Genomic DNA, 15,175 nt, shown 5'->3' with positions numbered 1-15,175 from the left:
CCTGCCTTTTGCAAATTACTGGCACATGCACCAAGAACAGAAGATAAAACGTGGAACAATTATTGCTGTGAAGAGAAGAAACTGCAGCTCTCCTAAACATCTGTCAAACTAGACTGGCAGCTACAGAACTGTTAAACACAATTTTGTTTACTTTCCAGCTCTCAGCAGTCTTCTGCAAGCTCCCTGACTTCTTCTTCCACTCTGATCGAGATTCTTGAAGCCATGAAGCACCCCACGTAAGTTTTGAGTCAAAACATGCCTAAAATCTCACTATGAGGCTTTGAAGCAGGATTTGATGGGTGAGCACCCAATGGAAGAGTTTCATGGTCTATGGTGGAATAGCTTTTCTTTAGCAGTCTTCGTATTATTCAGTTCTAGCCTCTCCCAGCAGGAGTCCCTGTAGAAATTAAGGTACAAAAATGAGGCTACATAGAATTCAGGTGCTACAGTCCCAGGCCTGCCTAAGCAGGAGTCACTTAGGAGCTTTCTCCATTGCAAAATACAAACTTCTGCAGTCTCAGAGACTAACGGTACACAAGCTACAGAGAACTTCAGATTTCTCATTCTGGGTTTTCCTCCTCTGCCGTAGTAATTTTTCTGTCTTTCTGTGTGATTTCAGTTCATGTTAATTACATGCTTAACGTGTTGGTATTCAGTACAGGGATCCAGCTGCTCTCTGAACAGAAGGGCCTCTCTCCGTATTGTTTCATCAGTGCTGAGGTAGTCCACTGGCTGGTGAACAACCTGGAAGGGGTGCAGACCCAGGCTATGGCCATTGACATCATGCAGGTGAGAGAATTGACAAGAGGGCAGGTGGATGAGCCAGAAATGTCCCATTCACTGGGGAAAGCATAGATTTTGGGAAACTGTAGTGAGTGTGTGTGTGTGTGTGTGTGTGTGTGTGATTTAAAATCCTCTTACTAATATATTTTTCAAGAGTGTCTCCACTACTATGTATATATAGGGAAATGTGACCTTCTATCACCAGGTTTTTATAGCTCTCCTTCCCCCAATAAGTGTTGGCTTGAGATGGAGATCACAATAAATATGCAACAATGTTTGTTTTGTAAGTCAGATACTGGCTGGAAAAAATATTTTCTTCAATGGTTTGATTTTAGATGTCCTATCACAGAACAGTATGATGATGTGCAATGGGTGTTGTATTTTTTTCCCCTGCTGGTGTGATTGGTGGCAGTTTTACATACAATCTCACACTGACTGGTGGTTACCAAAAACCCTAGTTTTAGCTAGGAGTGTAAGTCACTACAGTGTGGTTGTATTTTCTTCTAACTGCTTTCGGTACTGGAGCTGTCACGAGAACAGTGAGCATTAAACTGTTATGTTCAAGGATACTTAAATAAGTACACACACTACATGTAATACTCACTCACTCACTCTGCATGGTAGGTTTTTCTCTTCCCTGTTGAACCACATCAGGGTTTGTGTTTTGAGGCACAGAAATGCTCTAGAATTCACTTCTATTGAGACTCCACACCAGCTAGCACAGAGGATCCTAGAACCTTTCTGAGCCCTGAAGCCATGTGATGGCTACTTGCAGCTCCCTGAAAACCCATATGTAAGACAAAGGCACATAAGTAAGAGGGCAAACGCTGGAGGTAGTAGTCAGATTGGAAAGAGACTAGTTAGTAGGGAACTTCAAAGGAACAAAATACAAATTATCTGGAAGATGAGGACTTCTGACCCTGTTCACTACTAGCCTGCTGGTTTTTCAGCACGTCTAGGGAAGCACTGCTGCCGTTCTCATCTTTACAGGTGAGGAGCTTGAACCTTTAATGTCTCCAAAGGAAAGACCCACTTTCCTTATGTCTCCCCATTCCCACCCCAAAGCCCCAATTCACCACTGAAAGCTGCTTTTCATTTGTTTTTTCTTTAGAAAATGCTGGATGAGCAGCTGATTGTTCACGCATCTGGAGAGGCCTTGCGCACCTTCATCTATGGGTTTTACTTCTACAAGATTGTCGTTGATAAGGAGCCGGACCGAGGTCAGACTTTTATGTAACTACTGAGCTTTCCCCTATTGCCCCTCAGTGTAGACCTTGAATTTTGTTGAGTTGTTGTAGGTGTTGCAGCAGAAGTGTATTCTGAGAAGGGATTTGAAAGGGGAGCATCCTTAAATAAATGTTTGGAGGAGGGGGGATAGTGTATAGGGATCCAAAGCGATGCCCTAGCCTTTGTGAATGTAACACTAAAAAAAAAAGGGTAATTTATGTTGCGGAGTGTGGGGGAGTTAGGGCCCTGCACCCCTCTTCCCGAGATTTACTGCGACTTTCAACCAGCCAGTAAAGCAGAAGGTTTATTTCCGCCGCTGCCACCAGTTGTTGCGGAGTGTGGGGGAGTTAGGGCCCTGCACCCCTCTTCCCGAGATTTACTGCGACTTTCAACCAGCCAGTAAAGCAGAAGGTTTATTTAAGGACAGGAACACAGTTTTAAGCAGAGCGTGTAGGTACGACCAGACCCCCTCAATTAGGTCCCTCTGGGAGGTTCAGGGAGCTTAAACCCCAGCTTGGGGTTCCCTGCGTTGCACCACCCAGCCCAAACCAAAACTAAACTTTCAACTTCTCCCGCTGCTCCTTTCCTTTTTTCAGTCTTTTGGGCAAAAGGTGTTAATTCTCCCCACCCCCGTTCCTGGCTCAGGTTACAGCTCAGGTAGCTTTCTTCAAGGGAAGTCCCCCCTCCTTACTGCAATCCCCCTGCAACATTTTCAGGTCAAATCTGCCCTGCTCCCTGCTCCGTCACAATTTAATGACAGATGGACAACTCAACTCTCCCCACCCTCCTCACCACATACCCTTTAGAAAAGATCACCAAATTTCCTTGAACTGTCGACTCAAAGGATGGGAATCGGAAGACAAATGTGAGATCTCCAGCTCCCTTTGAACCTAGGCTCTAGAAATTCAGGAAGTGTAATGGTACCTTGTGTGTTAAGGGGTCCTTGTTCTTGACTGACAACTCTTTCCCATTGCCTTTATCCAGGGGGTATGCAGCAGCCACCCACCATGTGGCACACAGCAGCAATGGACGATTTCTCCACTTTCCAAAGGAAATGGTTCGAGGTGGCATTTGTGGCAGAAGAGCTCTTGCACTCAGAAATCCCAGCATTCCTCCTGCCCTGGCTTCCCAGCCGCCCAGCCTCTTACGCAAGTAGGCACAGTTCCTTTAGCCGCAGTTTCGGAGGACGGAGCCAGGCAGCCGCACTATTAGGTAGATGCGGAACACAGATGACATCTGGTGAAGTACAAGGGAGTGTTTTGAAGGGGAATGGCAGCCAACCAAGGGTATGATCTCACGTGGACCAGTAACAGGCTGCAGATCTCATGCTGGCCGTACATTTGTCATGCAGGTGGTCTCATTGTCATGTCTCTGGGATGTGTTTCACTGGCTGAGAGGAACAATCTGTACTCTTGGTTACCTAAAAGTAAAATATTCCCACCTTCCTCTAGAATTTGAGGAAGAGATAATACTCCTCTCCCATCTTCATGGGAGGCTGGTGTGACTCTTCAGAACCACATGATGGAGTTCAGTCCTTGCTGGGCACATGGAAATGATGACATGTGAGAACAGAGCACCAAAACTTCATTTAACTAAGTCTAAAGTCTAATACTTGCTCAACAATTGTTTGCCAGTGGCAAGAGCCCTGGTGATACTCTTCCTGTGGAGAGTGGAATGTAGGAGAGTCCTGTGTACTGTGACACTTGGAGACCATGGTGGCATCAATCTAGGCTGAAGAACTCCAGGTCAGACATCTGGGGCCACAATTACAAAATATACCAGCAGTGTGAATGAACTGGGGTTTTGAATCTGGAACATCAGAGCATGCAATGGGAGTGGGTGTCATTATCCCATCTTGAAATCTCCTTCCGTTGTAAAGCATTTCTCACTAGAGTGCCGCAGAGACCACATGGTGCCTTTTTTACCACTAACAGCCAGTGAAACTCACTAGTTATATGTCCTAATATGTGTGCTTTGTCATCTTCTTGTTGCATTTCCAGGCCAGCTTGAGTCACTCGCTCCTGCCATATGCTATATGTTCCCTGTAAAACATGCTAGAAAAGTCATTGCCGTAACTTCAGATTTATAAGATGCATCTTATAAAGTCCCATCTAAATTAGAAAGCGAGAACCCCCAATGCTCTTCTATTATATATTTGACTCTTCTGAAGAGAAGTGACATCCCCCTTCTTCTTGTATAGTCACTGTATCTTCTAAATTTGAAGCTATGGTAACCTGTCTATATTTTTGAAAGCTTTGTTCGAAGAGGAACAGCATAAGCAATAGAAAAATGAGGGGAGGGGGCCTAGAACAATAAGCTAACAATTCTATTATCTTAAGCTACCATGTGAGCAGGAGGCTCTTTACCTACTACACACTAAAGCTAACCTTTTGGCCAGTACAAAACCTTATTGGCATAATTAATAAGCTCGGTGAACCTGAGCCCAGCCTGGTGTCCAGATAGTGTGTGGTTCAGAGGACTGAAGCTCAGGAGACCTAGGTTCTGCTCATGAAACTATATCTGACTCACTATGCAGCTTTGGTAAACCACTTCACTTCTCTGTGCCTCAGTTTCCCCATCGTAAAATGGGGATAATGATCCGTAATCCGTTTTGCTGTCCTGGGATGAAAAGCGCTTCCATACTGCTACTGTTGTCCATTATGGTTTGTTCAAAAGGATGATTGGATTTTCCTACAGTAAACAATGTGGTGTTACCTGTTCTCAGAAGGAAACCTGTTTGTGTGCCACTTCAGTGCTGTTTCTCATCTAAACACTCCAAAAACATTACCAGTACATCTGAGGCAGGAAGCTTTACTAACCCCAATGGCAGCCGGTCCACGTGACTTCATTTGTTCCTCTCTTGGCTTTGGCTGCATTTGATTTCTTCCCCTCCTCCACCTTCCCTAAATGTCAGCCTGTGATATGAAACAGCATGCAAGTGTTGGGAGCTCTGGAACAAGCTCTGTGTACCCGTAAAATCCTTATCCTTGCCAATTTCCCTGTCACTTGTCTGATGATTGTCCCTTTTCCCTTCCCAATGAAAATCTGATCTGTGATATACATAATCTTGTCCCTTTTGATTTATAGCAATGCATGCTACACTAGTAATTATAACCATGTACATAGTTAATCTGTGGTTGAAGAATAACCTGTCTGCTCCTCTCCAATGTGCACTATAACTCATTAGTTAATACTGGTACAAGACACAGTTGGGAAGCAGGTGAGTTCTCTTAAAACCAGCCAAGTGTATGGAAAGTCAGAGGTCTTCTATTATAACGTCAAATTAGGACCATTTTCTAAGAACCCATTTGAGTCTCCTAAATTTAGAGACACTTAAGATGCTAATCCAATGATCGTTTTGGGGATTGTTAGGAGCGCTCCTATGGGGATTTGCCTCCAGTTGTTTGGTCTGTGAATAGAGGCACCGGAGACAGTTTGCAGTCTTGATGGAGAGTCCTGTGTTTCCAGTAACTTGGAGGAGGAACCATCTAGCAGTGGAGCAGGGAGTTCATTCTTCGGCGTGTGCTAATTTATACAAATTGGCTGGTGTATTGTTGTGTCTGGCAGTTGCGCTGGCAGACAGCACCTGCCTTCCTTACTGATTGAGCTGCTTCTGCTTTACCTCCTATTGGGATGCTGCCCTCAAACATCCCAAAGTGGATTTCTGTGGTGGTTCATCATTTACGTTACATTACATGGCTCCTGAAAAGCTGGTCTTGTAACTTTAAGATGAGCCCCCAAGCTACCCACAACAGTGCTGCTTCAGTGATATCTGAGTAAAAAGGCAGGAAGAAAAATAAAAGAATAAGAGGTTGGTATGTCTGACAATACCTGGCCTAGATGTGAGTTGGAGGAGATAAATCTTTGCCAGGAAGTGATGAGACTTATTTACAAAAGAGCATCTGCATGGTGTTCTCCAAGATGACATCTCTGGCATTTATTATTATTTATTTCTATCGCCAAGCTAAAGTAATTGCAGCATAAACAATAGGATGTTGCACTGTTAACCCAGCCTCCCAGAAAATGGTCTCCAGACAAATTAGAGCAGAAGCAAAGGTGGGAACGTCTGCCCCAATTCCCTCCATCTTGGGGGTGAATTTCAAAACTTAATTGGGAACTTTTAAATGCGAAGACTACAAAATATGAGCAATTCCTTTTCTCTGCTTAAAAAATACCAAACAACTAATGAAAGTCAGTTCAATTATGCAGGTTGGGAAATGTCACAGCAATATTAACACAGCCATAGTGCATATTGTTGGTGTTTTATGTCCAATATTGAACAGCATAGAAACATATTAAACTAAGGCATGTAATAAGAAAAACAAGAAATGGCAGCCTAGTTTAAGGGGTAGGGCCTTATTCCTGGCTTTGCTGCTGACTTGCTGTGTGACTTTGGGCAAGTCCCTCCCCCTTCCTGTGCCTCTGTTTCCCATCCCACCCTTTGTGTTTTAGGCTGGTCTACACTAAAGCTGTAAGGCGACCTAAGTTACGCTACTTCAGTTACGTAACTGAAGTTGATGTTACTTAGGTTGACTTACAGCAGTGTCTACACCACACTGTGTCGACGGGAGACACTCTCCCGCCGACTTACCTTGCTCTTCGTCGACAGGAAAGCGCTCTCCTACCGACTTAGCGGGTCTTCACTGGACCCGCTAAATTGACGCCACTGCATCAATCGCAGCAATGCCAAGTTAGGCCTAAGTGTAGACAAGCCCTCACTTATTCAGAGTGTAAGTTGTAGGGGGCAGGTACTTTCTTTTACTATGTGACTGTACTATGTGGCCTCGCACAATGTGGCCCTGATCTTGGAGGGGGCCCCTCGGCACTACAGAAATACTAATTTCAAACAGGAAAAGAATGCTACCTAAATGCAATAAGCTAAAGATGATAATGCTGTAGGAACCTTTTTGGTTTTTTGCCTTTTTAAAATTTTTAGTGTGCAGCCTTAACATTGCATTAATGTAGACCACTTTTGTGGGACTCTGGAAACTAAATGCATTCCTCATCTCCTTTTTGGCTGTCATTGTAAACTCTGGAATACTCCTTCCCTGATGTGAAAATGTTCAGTGTTGTGATTTGTATGGAGATATGTAAAGAACATTATCATCAAATTGGAATGCCTCAGAGGCAAATGTTACACGGTTAGCCCTCCCTAGCACCTTCTGTTCCACACTGGAATACTACTAAATTCTAGAACAGCTCCACTTTTAATTAGTAGGTTCAGGGACTGATTCACTTCCTAGAGAAGAGAGTCCCTGTCTACCCCAGTTTAGATGTCACTGGACTGTTTAGAGTAATATTTTCTGGAGGAAAGGAATTGGGGCAGCAGAGTTACCTGGTGTGGGTGGAATTCTCTTCTCCTTTTCATTCTTGTGATTTAGGCTAGCAAGATTCTTGGACTATTTTTGTTGGCCCTAAAAGTGCAAGGCAGGGGGATGAAGCAACCCATGCCTAAAACTAATGTCTCATTTTTATTTTCTTTCTCTCCCCTTCCCCCTCCTGGATACATTTTTTTTTTTTTTTAAATACTCTTGACTCCATATCTGCATAGCTGCCACAGTACCTGAGCAGCGGACAGTGACGCTGGATGTGGATGTGAATAACCGCACTGACCGCCTGGAATGGTGCAGTTGTTACTACCATGGCAATTTCTCGCTGAATGCTGCCTTCGAGATCAAATTGCATTGGATGGCAGTAACAGCAGCTGTTCTCTTTGAGATGGTAAGGGTCCTTGTGTCCTGGATGCTCTCAAACTTGCCAGGCTGATTAAATGTGTGTCCTTACCTGAGTGCGCAGGGAAATTCAGCAAGGCAATTAGTGGGAAGTCAGTGAAAAGTGCTAGGACAGATGCTGTGGAGTGAAGTTTGTATCTTTTTGAAGGACAGTTTTGCTGATTGTTGCTACTGCTATGCATGTGTGTTGCTGAGTTTGAGTGTCTCTTATCATTGTTATAAATCAGTGTGTTTAGTCACTCTATCCTAGGTGTAGCATTCTCTTACTTCTAATGAGTTAACTCACCCTGTGCAGAGGGCCAGCATGAGGACAAGGCATCATTTTAAGTCCCGCTTGAGCCACTGTGTGTAGGCTTTGACCCTGTGCAGAGAGCCAGCACAGTTTAATCCACTGTGCCTTGACTTTTAAAACGAAAAGCAGTGACAAAGTTTTAATGGAGCCCCTGGGGTAGGCAGCCTGTTGTCCCAGTTCAGCAAAGAGGCTTTTTAAAAATGCACTGACAACACCAAGGATAAAAATACAAGAAAAACTATTCTCTACATTTGCTGTTTACTTTAACTTTGTTTCTTTTTCTTATTTGGCAACTTCTGTAGCAAGAGACTGGCATTCAGAAATCCCAGACTGTTTACTCCCCATTCAACCCCTTGGCATTGGTCACGTAGATCCTCTTCCAATGGAAATTTTGTTCCAGTTAAGCAGTCCTAGGCCACTCACTGTAATCAGGCTAAATCAGTTTCCATAGAAATATCCCATTTTAAGTGCATTCATAAGAACAGCTATAATGGGTCAGGCCAGTGGTCCATCTAGCCCAATATCCTGTCCTCCAACAGTGGCCAATGCCAGATGCTTCAGAGGGAAAGAACAGAACAGGTAACCATCGAGTGAGCCATCCCCTGTCATCCACTCCCAGCTTCTGGCAGCCATAGGCTAGGGACATCCAGAGCATGGGGTTGTATCCGTGACCCTCTTGGCAAATAGCCATTGATTGACCTATCCTCCGTGAACTTATCTCATTCTTTTTTGAACCCAGTTATACTTTTGGCCTTTACAACATCCCCTGGGGATGAGATCCACAGGTTGCCTGTGCGTTTTGTGAATTTTGTGTGTGTGTGTTTGTTTTAAACCTGCTGCCTATTAATTTCATTGGGTGACCTATGGGTCTTGTGTTGTGTAAAGGAGTAAATAATACTTCCTTATTCACTTTCTCCAAACCATTCATGGTTTTATATACCTCTATTATATTCCACGCCCCTCCCCGCCTCCCCCCTCAAGTCATCTTTTCCAAGCTGAAAAGTCCCAGTCTTTTTAATTTCTCCTCATATGGAAGCTGTTGCATATCCTCATTTTTGTTGCCCTTCTCTGTACTTTTTCCAATCCTAATAAATCTTTTTTTGAGATGGGGTGACCAGAATTGCACACAGTATTCAAGGTGTGGGCAAACTGTGGATTTATATAATGACTTTATGATATTTTCTGTCTTATAATCTATCTCTTTCCTAATGGTTCCTAATATTCTGATGCTGCATATTGAGTGCATGTTTTCAGAGATCTACAATGATTCCAAGATATTTCTTGAGTAGTAACAGCTAATTTAGAGTGCATCATTTTGTATGTATAGTTGGGATTATGTTTTCCAATGTGCATTACTTTGCATTTATCAACACTGAATTTCATCTGCCAGTTTGTTGCCCAGTCACCCAGTTTTCCGAGATCTCTTTGTAACTCTTCACAGTCTACTTGGGATGTAACTATCTTGAGTAATTTTGTATCATCTGCAAATTTTTCCACCTCACGGTTTATTGCTTTTTCCAAATCATTTAGGAATATGTTGAACAGCAGTGGTCCCAGTACAGATCCCTGGAGGACACCACTATTTACCTATCTTCATTCTGAAAACTGACCATATATTCATACCCTTTTTTGCTATCTTTAACCAGTTACTGAGCCATGAGAAGACCTTTCCTCTTCTCCCATGACTAATTAGTTTCCTTAAGAGCCTGTGGTGAGAAACCTTGTCAAAGGCTTTCTGAAAATTCAGGTACACTATATCCACTGGATCACCCTTGTCCACCTGTTTGTTGACCCCTTCAAAGAATTCTAATTGGTGAGGCATGATTTCCCTTTTCAAAAGCCATGTTGACTCTTTCCCAGCAAATCATGTTCATCTATGTGTCTGATAATTCTGTCCTTTACTGTAGTTTCAATCAGTTTGCCTGGTACTGAAGTTAGGCTTACCTGCCTGGTATTACCAGGATCACCTCTAGAGCCTTTTAAAAAAATTGGTGTCACATTAGCCATCCTCCAGTCATCTGGTACAGAAGCTAATTTAAATGACAGGTTACATACTTTAGTAGTTCTGCAATTTCACATTTGAGTTCCTTCAGAACTCTTGGGTGAATACCATCTGGTCCTGGTGACTGATTACTGTTTGTTTAATTTATCAGTTTGTTCCAAAACCTCCTCTAATGACATCTCAATCTGGGACAGTTCCTCAGATTTGTCACCTAAAAAGAATGGCTCAGGTTGGGGAATCTACCTCATATCCTCTGTAGTGAAGACTGATGCAAAGAATTCAGTTAGCGTCTCTGCACCGGCCTGATCTAATTGATCATTCTGATTTATGTGGCATGCCTTTAAAAAATACAATTTTGAAATCTTGTATTTGTGCTGCTTTGTGTATGAAGATGATTGCATGCTCAGTATGCAAAGCAGGCAAAGCCCCTTGGTAATTGAGCATGTCTGATTTGTTCTTGGCGAGACAAATTGCTCTTATGCACATAAGTACTCCTTTCCATACAGCTATACATGATGTGATTCATTATTTGAATCCCTTCACAGGTTCAGGGTTGGCATCGGAAAGCTACATCCTGTGGTTTCTTGTTGGTTCCAGTCCTGGAGGGTCCGTTTGCGTTGCCCAGTTACCTATATGGAGACCCACTTCGAGCACAGTTGTTCATCCCACTCAATGTTAGCTGCTTGCTGAAGGAGGGCAGTGAGCATCTGTTTGATGGTAAGAAATATTCCCCAGCCAGCCTTGGGTACCTTGTAGGGAGAACTCTCACTGGGATGTGAATCACACCTACGATATGTTCACTGGCTGGATAAGATGCCTGCCATTACATTCCCTCCCACCTACTGTTAAGGGTACAGTTCATTCAGGATGAGGAGGGAAGCTGTACTTCAGGGCAGTTGGCACACACCACAGCATCATGTTGGTGGTGAGAGGTGCCCATCATCAGGGAGAGTTCCGTGTCCTTCATTCTCCTCTGTTGCCATGACACTGAATGCTCCTATAGAAACTATATCAGGTCATTACCCTGCTGTCATTTTGTAAAAATTATAAAAGCCCATTCTGCCAGCAGCTCCCATCCGTCTCGCTAGCCAGTCTGCATTTGTATCTTGCATTTGTTTGTTCCCTCCTCTCTGAGATTACATTAGCTAGACTTCCATGGTTAGCATCCTCTTTTTGTTGCCATGGTTACATTCTGGATAGGAAGGTTTGCTCATGAGATTAAATACTAGGAACAGCAATCCTTTTTTTCTTCAGCATGACCTCTCCCTTCCTAGTGACGCTATTGTGATAAGCCTCAACTGTGAGCCTTGCCCAGAGGTCAGAGCTTCATGAGTCCCAGCACAGAGAGATCCATCATACAGCTGGTGCAGAGGGATGATCTGAAAAGGATCACAGTTTACAAATTTTAAAAATTCATTTTATTGATTAAATTGTTCTCACCCCTGGTAACCCTCTTTCTGGAGTCTGACTATAAATGCAGAAAGAGCAATGAATACTCTACATGTTGTGGTACAGGTGTAGCCCCACTGGCTTTAAATAGGCTATTTTTAATGCAGTGGTGCTCAAAATGGTGGTCACGCTCATTTTTTTTTCCCCTGATCTTCACTAAATAAAAATGTATTCATGATTTGGGGTTAGGGACCCTCATGGAGGGATAGTTGGTCTTAACTCCAGGCCTTCCCCCTTGCCAAAACGAAGTTCTCATTGATGCCGAAAGGTGGGCAAAGTGGAAACATAGGACAATATTTTGATAGTATTGCAAGAGCAACAAACAGTGAAACCACCCCTCTCAAATCCTATGTATTTACTGTTTTTATGTAGTTACAGGGTCACAAAAGCCAAATCCAGGGTTGGTTCATGAATCAACTGTTGGTGTTTTTAAAAAACTCTCTTAATGGAATGCGGGGAGTTCAGGGCGAGTGCTGACAGATAAAATAGGACCAAAGGAGGTGGCTTAAAGGAATAGGGGGAAGCACACAATGGAGTTGGCCTGGGGAAGCCTCTTATTGGTTGGTAAAGATTAAATGGTTTCAGTTGACCTTTGTCTGGTTCTCTTGTTTCAGGCTTTGAACCTGAAACTTACTGGGATCGCATGCATCTGCTCCAGGAGGCAATTGCACACAGGTATGTGCGGAGCAGGGTAGATGAGAGTTAAATCCGTCTTTGGGTGTGATGTTGGAGTGTGGTGTAAAGATCTAGTCAGATTTTGGAGCTTTAAAGTAATACTGTTAAACTTGAAACCATGGGCTATGTGTCTCCCTGAAGTCCTCTGAAAGATACTAAGTTAATTAGAATGTCTTCAAATGTGCACAGTTGGCAGTGGGTGGGAATGGGATGGATGCTCTCAATACGTGGGAGGAACGTTCTCGCTCATTAGCAAACCCTACTGATTGTCTCAGGTGTAACATCAGGTTCTAAAGGTGTCCCATTCTCTTAGGCTAGAAGCAGGTAAATTGTCATATCTCTGATAGGGACTGTCATGTCATGTCTGAGTGATAACTTAAGTAACTGATAATAAGCAGGTAACTGGGATCTGACACCTGAAGTGAGAGGCTGGGAACAATTTGAGGAGGAATTGATGGTGTTCTTTTGAACACTGCTTAGTGAGAGAAGGGCCAATAAGGGTGGAGGAGTTCATTGGAAGGCACAAATAAGCTTCCCAGTGCCGATCCTTCCTGCCTTTGGCTGGCTGTGTAACATCCTGTTATGGATCTTCACAAAGCCTTCAGTGTGGTTCCTGGCTGGCAGTTGGTTTCACAGTGCTTAACTCAGGCTCTCTTTCTGTCATGGAGAAGCTGGCTCTTGGAATGGACCTTTTCTTGCTTCAAAATAGTGTTTTCTTCAGCCCAGAGGGGGATGTGTGTTCCCAAAGCAGTACTAGTCCTCTGACAGGACTGTCCAGCCTGACCAAACAATTCCTATAACTTGATGCACCATACCAGAAGCTGTTCTGTCGCTTTCTCCTAATTTTGTGTACACACACACACACACACACACACACACACACACACACACACTTACTTTTCATACATTAGCTAGGAGACCAACCCCACCCCCATGCTCAGGAAAAAACAGGATTGGAGAATGTGGGGATCCCTTCCTTCCCTCTTTGCCTCCTTCCCTTTGGGCCATGAGAAGGATGTGCATATGTGTTGGGGAAATATACCCCCTCCCCCCCGACCCTTTCCCATCCAATGGATTGTAGGAGTCCCAACAGGAATAGCCTCATTCTTTCTAGTGTTTGTTTCCCCAGATTTGGATTTGTGCAAGATAAATACTCTGCCTCTGCATTCAACTTCCCATCTGAGAACAAACCCCAGTACATCCATGTCACAGGTAAGCAATGCTTGGTAGGCAATGAGAGCCCTGGGGAGATTATAGGCAAGGGAGAGCCATTCTTGCACTCCTAGTTCCAATGTTCTCCTTCAGTAGCACTGATCAGCTGGCAAATAGCTGTAGCAACTGGGACAAAGGATCATAATAAACAGAAAGCAATGGAGAGACCAGTCATCTCCTACAATAAGTATAAAGCATTATTACTTTTGCCATTAGTAAAAAGCAGCAGGTTGAGTACCTGCTTTAAGGAATCTCTGAGCCTCGTTAACCTTGCAGGTAGCAGTGAGGTAATGCTGAGTGCATCTTTACCTGCCACACGAGACAATAAATGAAACTCAGTCTAATTTTCCCTTAGAAACATTTGGGTCAGCTGACACTGCCAGGATCTAGACTTGACCACAGATTAAACTCCTGTCCATTTCCCACAGGGACGGTTTCGCTGCAGCTACCTTATTCCAAGCGGAAATTTTCCTGTGGGCAACAACGACGGCGGCGCAACTCCACCAGCTCAACCAATCAGAACATGTTTTGTGAAGAGCGCATTGGTTACAACTGGGCCTACAATACCATGCTGACCAAAACATGGAGGTCCAGTGCCACAGGGGATGAGAAGTTTGCAGATCGGTTGCTGAAAGACTTCACAGAGTTCTGCTGGAACAAAGAAGGCCGGCTCGTCCTGTTCTGGACTGGCTGTCTGGATAAGATGCATGCCAGTGCACCGTGAGATAGTGCATCTGCAGGAGAGAAAATTCAAAGCTCGGGAGTGTGATGAGGAGGAAGATGCAGAGAACAGCCAGATAAGACCATTCTTAGGGTGAATTTACCTTGGAACCCAGCCTAATCTGAGCAGTATTCCTATTGATAATCAATAGAATCTGAGTAGGCTTTTGGGAGAAGAGACTATGGCCCAAGGCCACTCCTATCACACCAATACTCATCACCTGAACAGAGCCATACTTCAAATAGTTGCATCCCCTACTTGCCAGAACTCAGCTAAACTGAGAGAAGGCAAGACTTTGAGACCAGGGGTTTGTCACAGGAAAGAGAGGTCACCATACATTTCTGTGATCTTTGGAAATGACCAGGTGTTGTAAGCCTGTGACATGTCAGGCAAAATCATGCCTCACATCTCTGGCATGTATGTTTGTGTGCATATGTAAGATACACTGTATTATACAATCATGGTAAGTGTTTATATGTTTTAATATATTAAATAAAAAAATGCAGAAAATCAAAAGTGTAATGTTCTGCCATAATTCAGGCAGTGAGTAAAAGAGAAGGTATTGGTGAATAGAGCCCTGCGCAGATACAAAATGTGTATCCTCATCCAATCTGTGGATTTGTGGGGCTCTATAGGTCAATAAAGGAGTATGCAGAAGATGGAGCCTTACCAGAGGGAAGTTGTTTCCTTAGAGCAAGCATGAAGCTTTAATGCTCATGAAAAGGTCACAGTTATTTTAAATTTCAGTTAAAGTGGGTCTCTGCCCTTTAAGCTTTCAGGACTTGCTGTTCTGGTCTCTGGACCCAGAGATGTGTGTCATGCTGCAGGAACAAGGAATCAGTTGCTGTAGGTGAGGATCCAAGTCTAGGGAGAAATCAATGACAGCTAAACATAAGATGCAGCTGATTACAGGAATGAGGAAGATTGTGAACAGACATGAGAGAGAAAGATCATAAACATTGTTTCAACAAAAATGTGTCTTCATCACAAAAAAGTTTCTGTATCCAAGACCCATTGTGTGAGTGACTATATCTGATAGTAGGCATGTAGAAAAGACTGTCTGGCTTGAGCTGCCTACCACC

At 43.6% G+C, this 15,175-nt stretch overlaps 1 protein-coding gene across 8 annotated transcripts in view; it reads left to right on the top strand.

Moving 5' to 3' along the window:
• Positions 1-14,609, top strand: part of DEPDC5 (DEP domain containing 5, GATOR1 subcomplex subunit) — a 61,438-nt gene extending 46,829 nt beyond the window's left edge. For 6 of the 8 annotated variants that reach the window (XM_034790629.1, XM_034790625.1, XM_034790623.1 and 3 more), the window contains 9 exons: positions 159-236; positions 657-789; positions 1,895-2,003; positions 2,995-3,222; positions 7,562-7,731; positions 10,582-10,753; positions 12,100-12,160; positions 13,290-13,372; positions 13,801-14,609. In XM_034790629.1, the coding sequence (XP_034646520.1) occupies positions 159-236; positions 657-789; positions 1,895-2,003; positions 2,995-3,222; positions 7,562-7,731; positions 10,582-10,753; positions 12,100-12,160; positions 13,290-13,372; positions 13,801-14,096 (1,330 nt within the window). In that variant the 3' untranslated portion in view covers positions 14,097-14,609. Of the gene's footprint in view, positions 1-158; positions 237-656; positions 790-1,894; positions 2,004-2,994; positions 3,297-7,561; positions 7,732-10,581; positions 10,754-12,099; positions 12,161-13,289; positions 13,373-13,800 lie in introns of those variants that run through there. The other 2 variants (XM_034790626.1, XM_034790627.1) reach the window with 2 other exon arrangements.
• The last annotated feature ends 566 nt before the right edge of the window (positions 14,610-15,175 follow it).

The sequence above is a fragment of the Trachemys scripta genome, chromosome 15 (genome assembly GCF_013100865.1).
Source record: "Trachemys scripta elegans isolate TJP31775 chromosome 15, CAS_Tse_1.0, whole genome shotgun sequence".
NCBI lineage: Eukaryota > Metazoa > Chordata > Testudines > Emydidae > Trachemys > Trachemys scripta.
The sequence above is the reverse complement of the archived record's forward strand: the minus strand, read 5'-3'. Positions and strand labels throughout refer to the sequence as shown.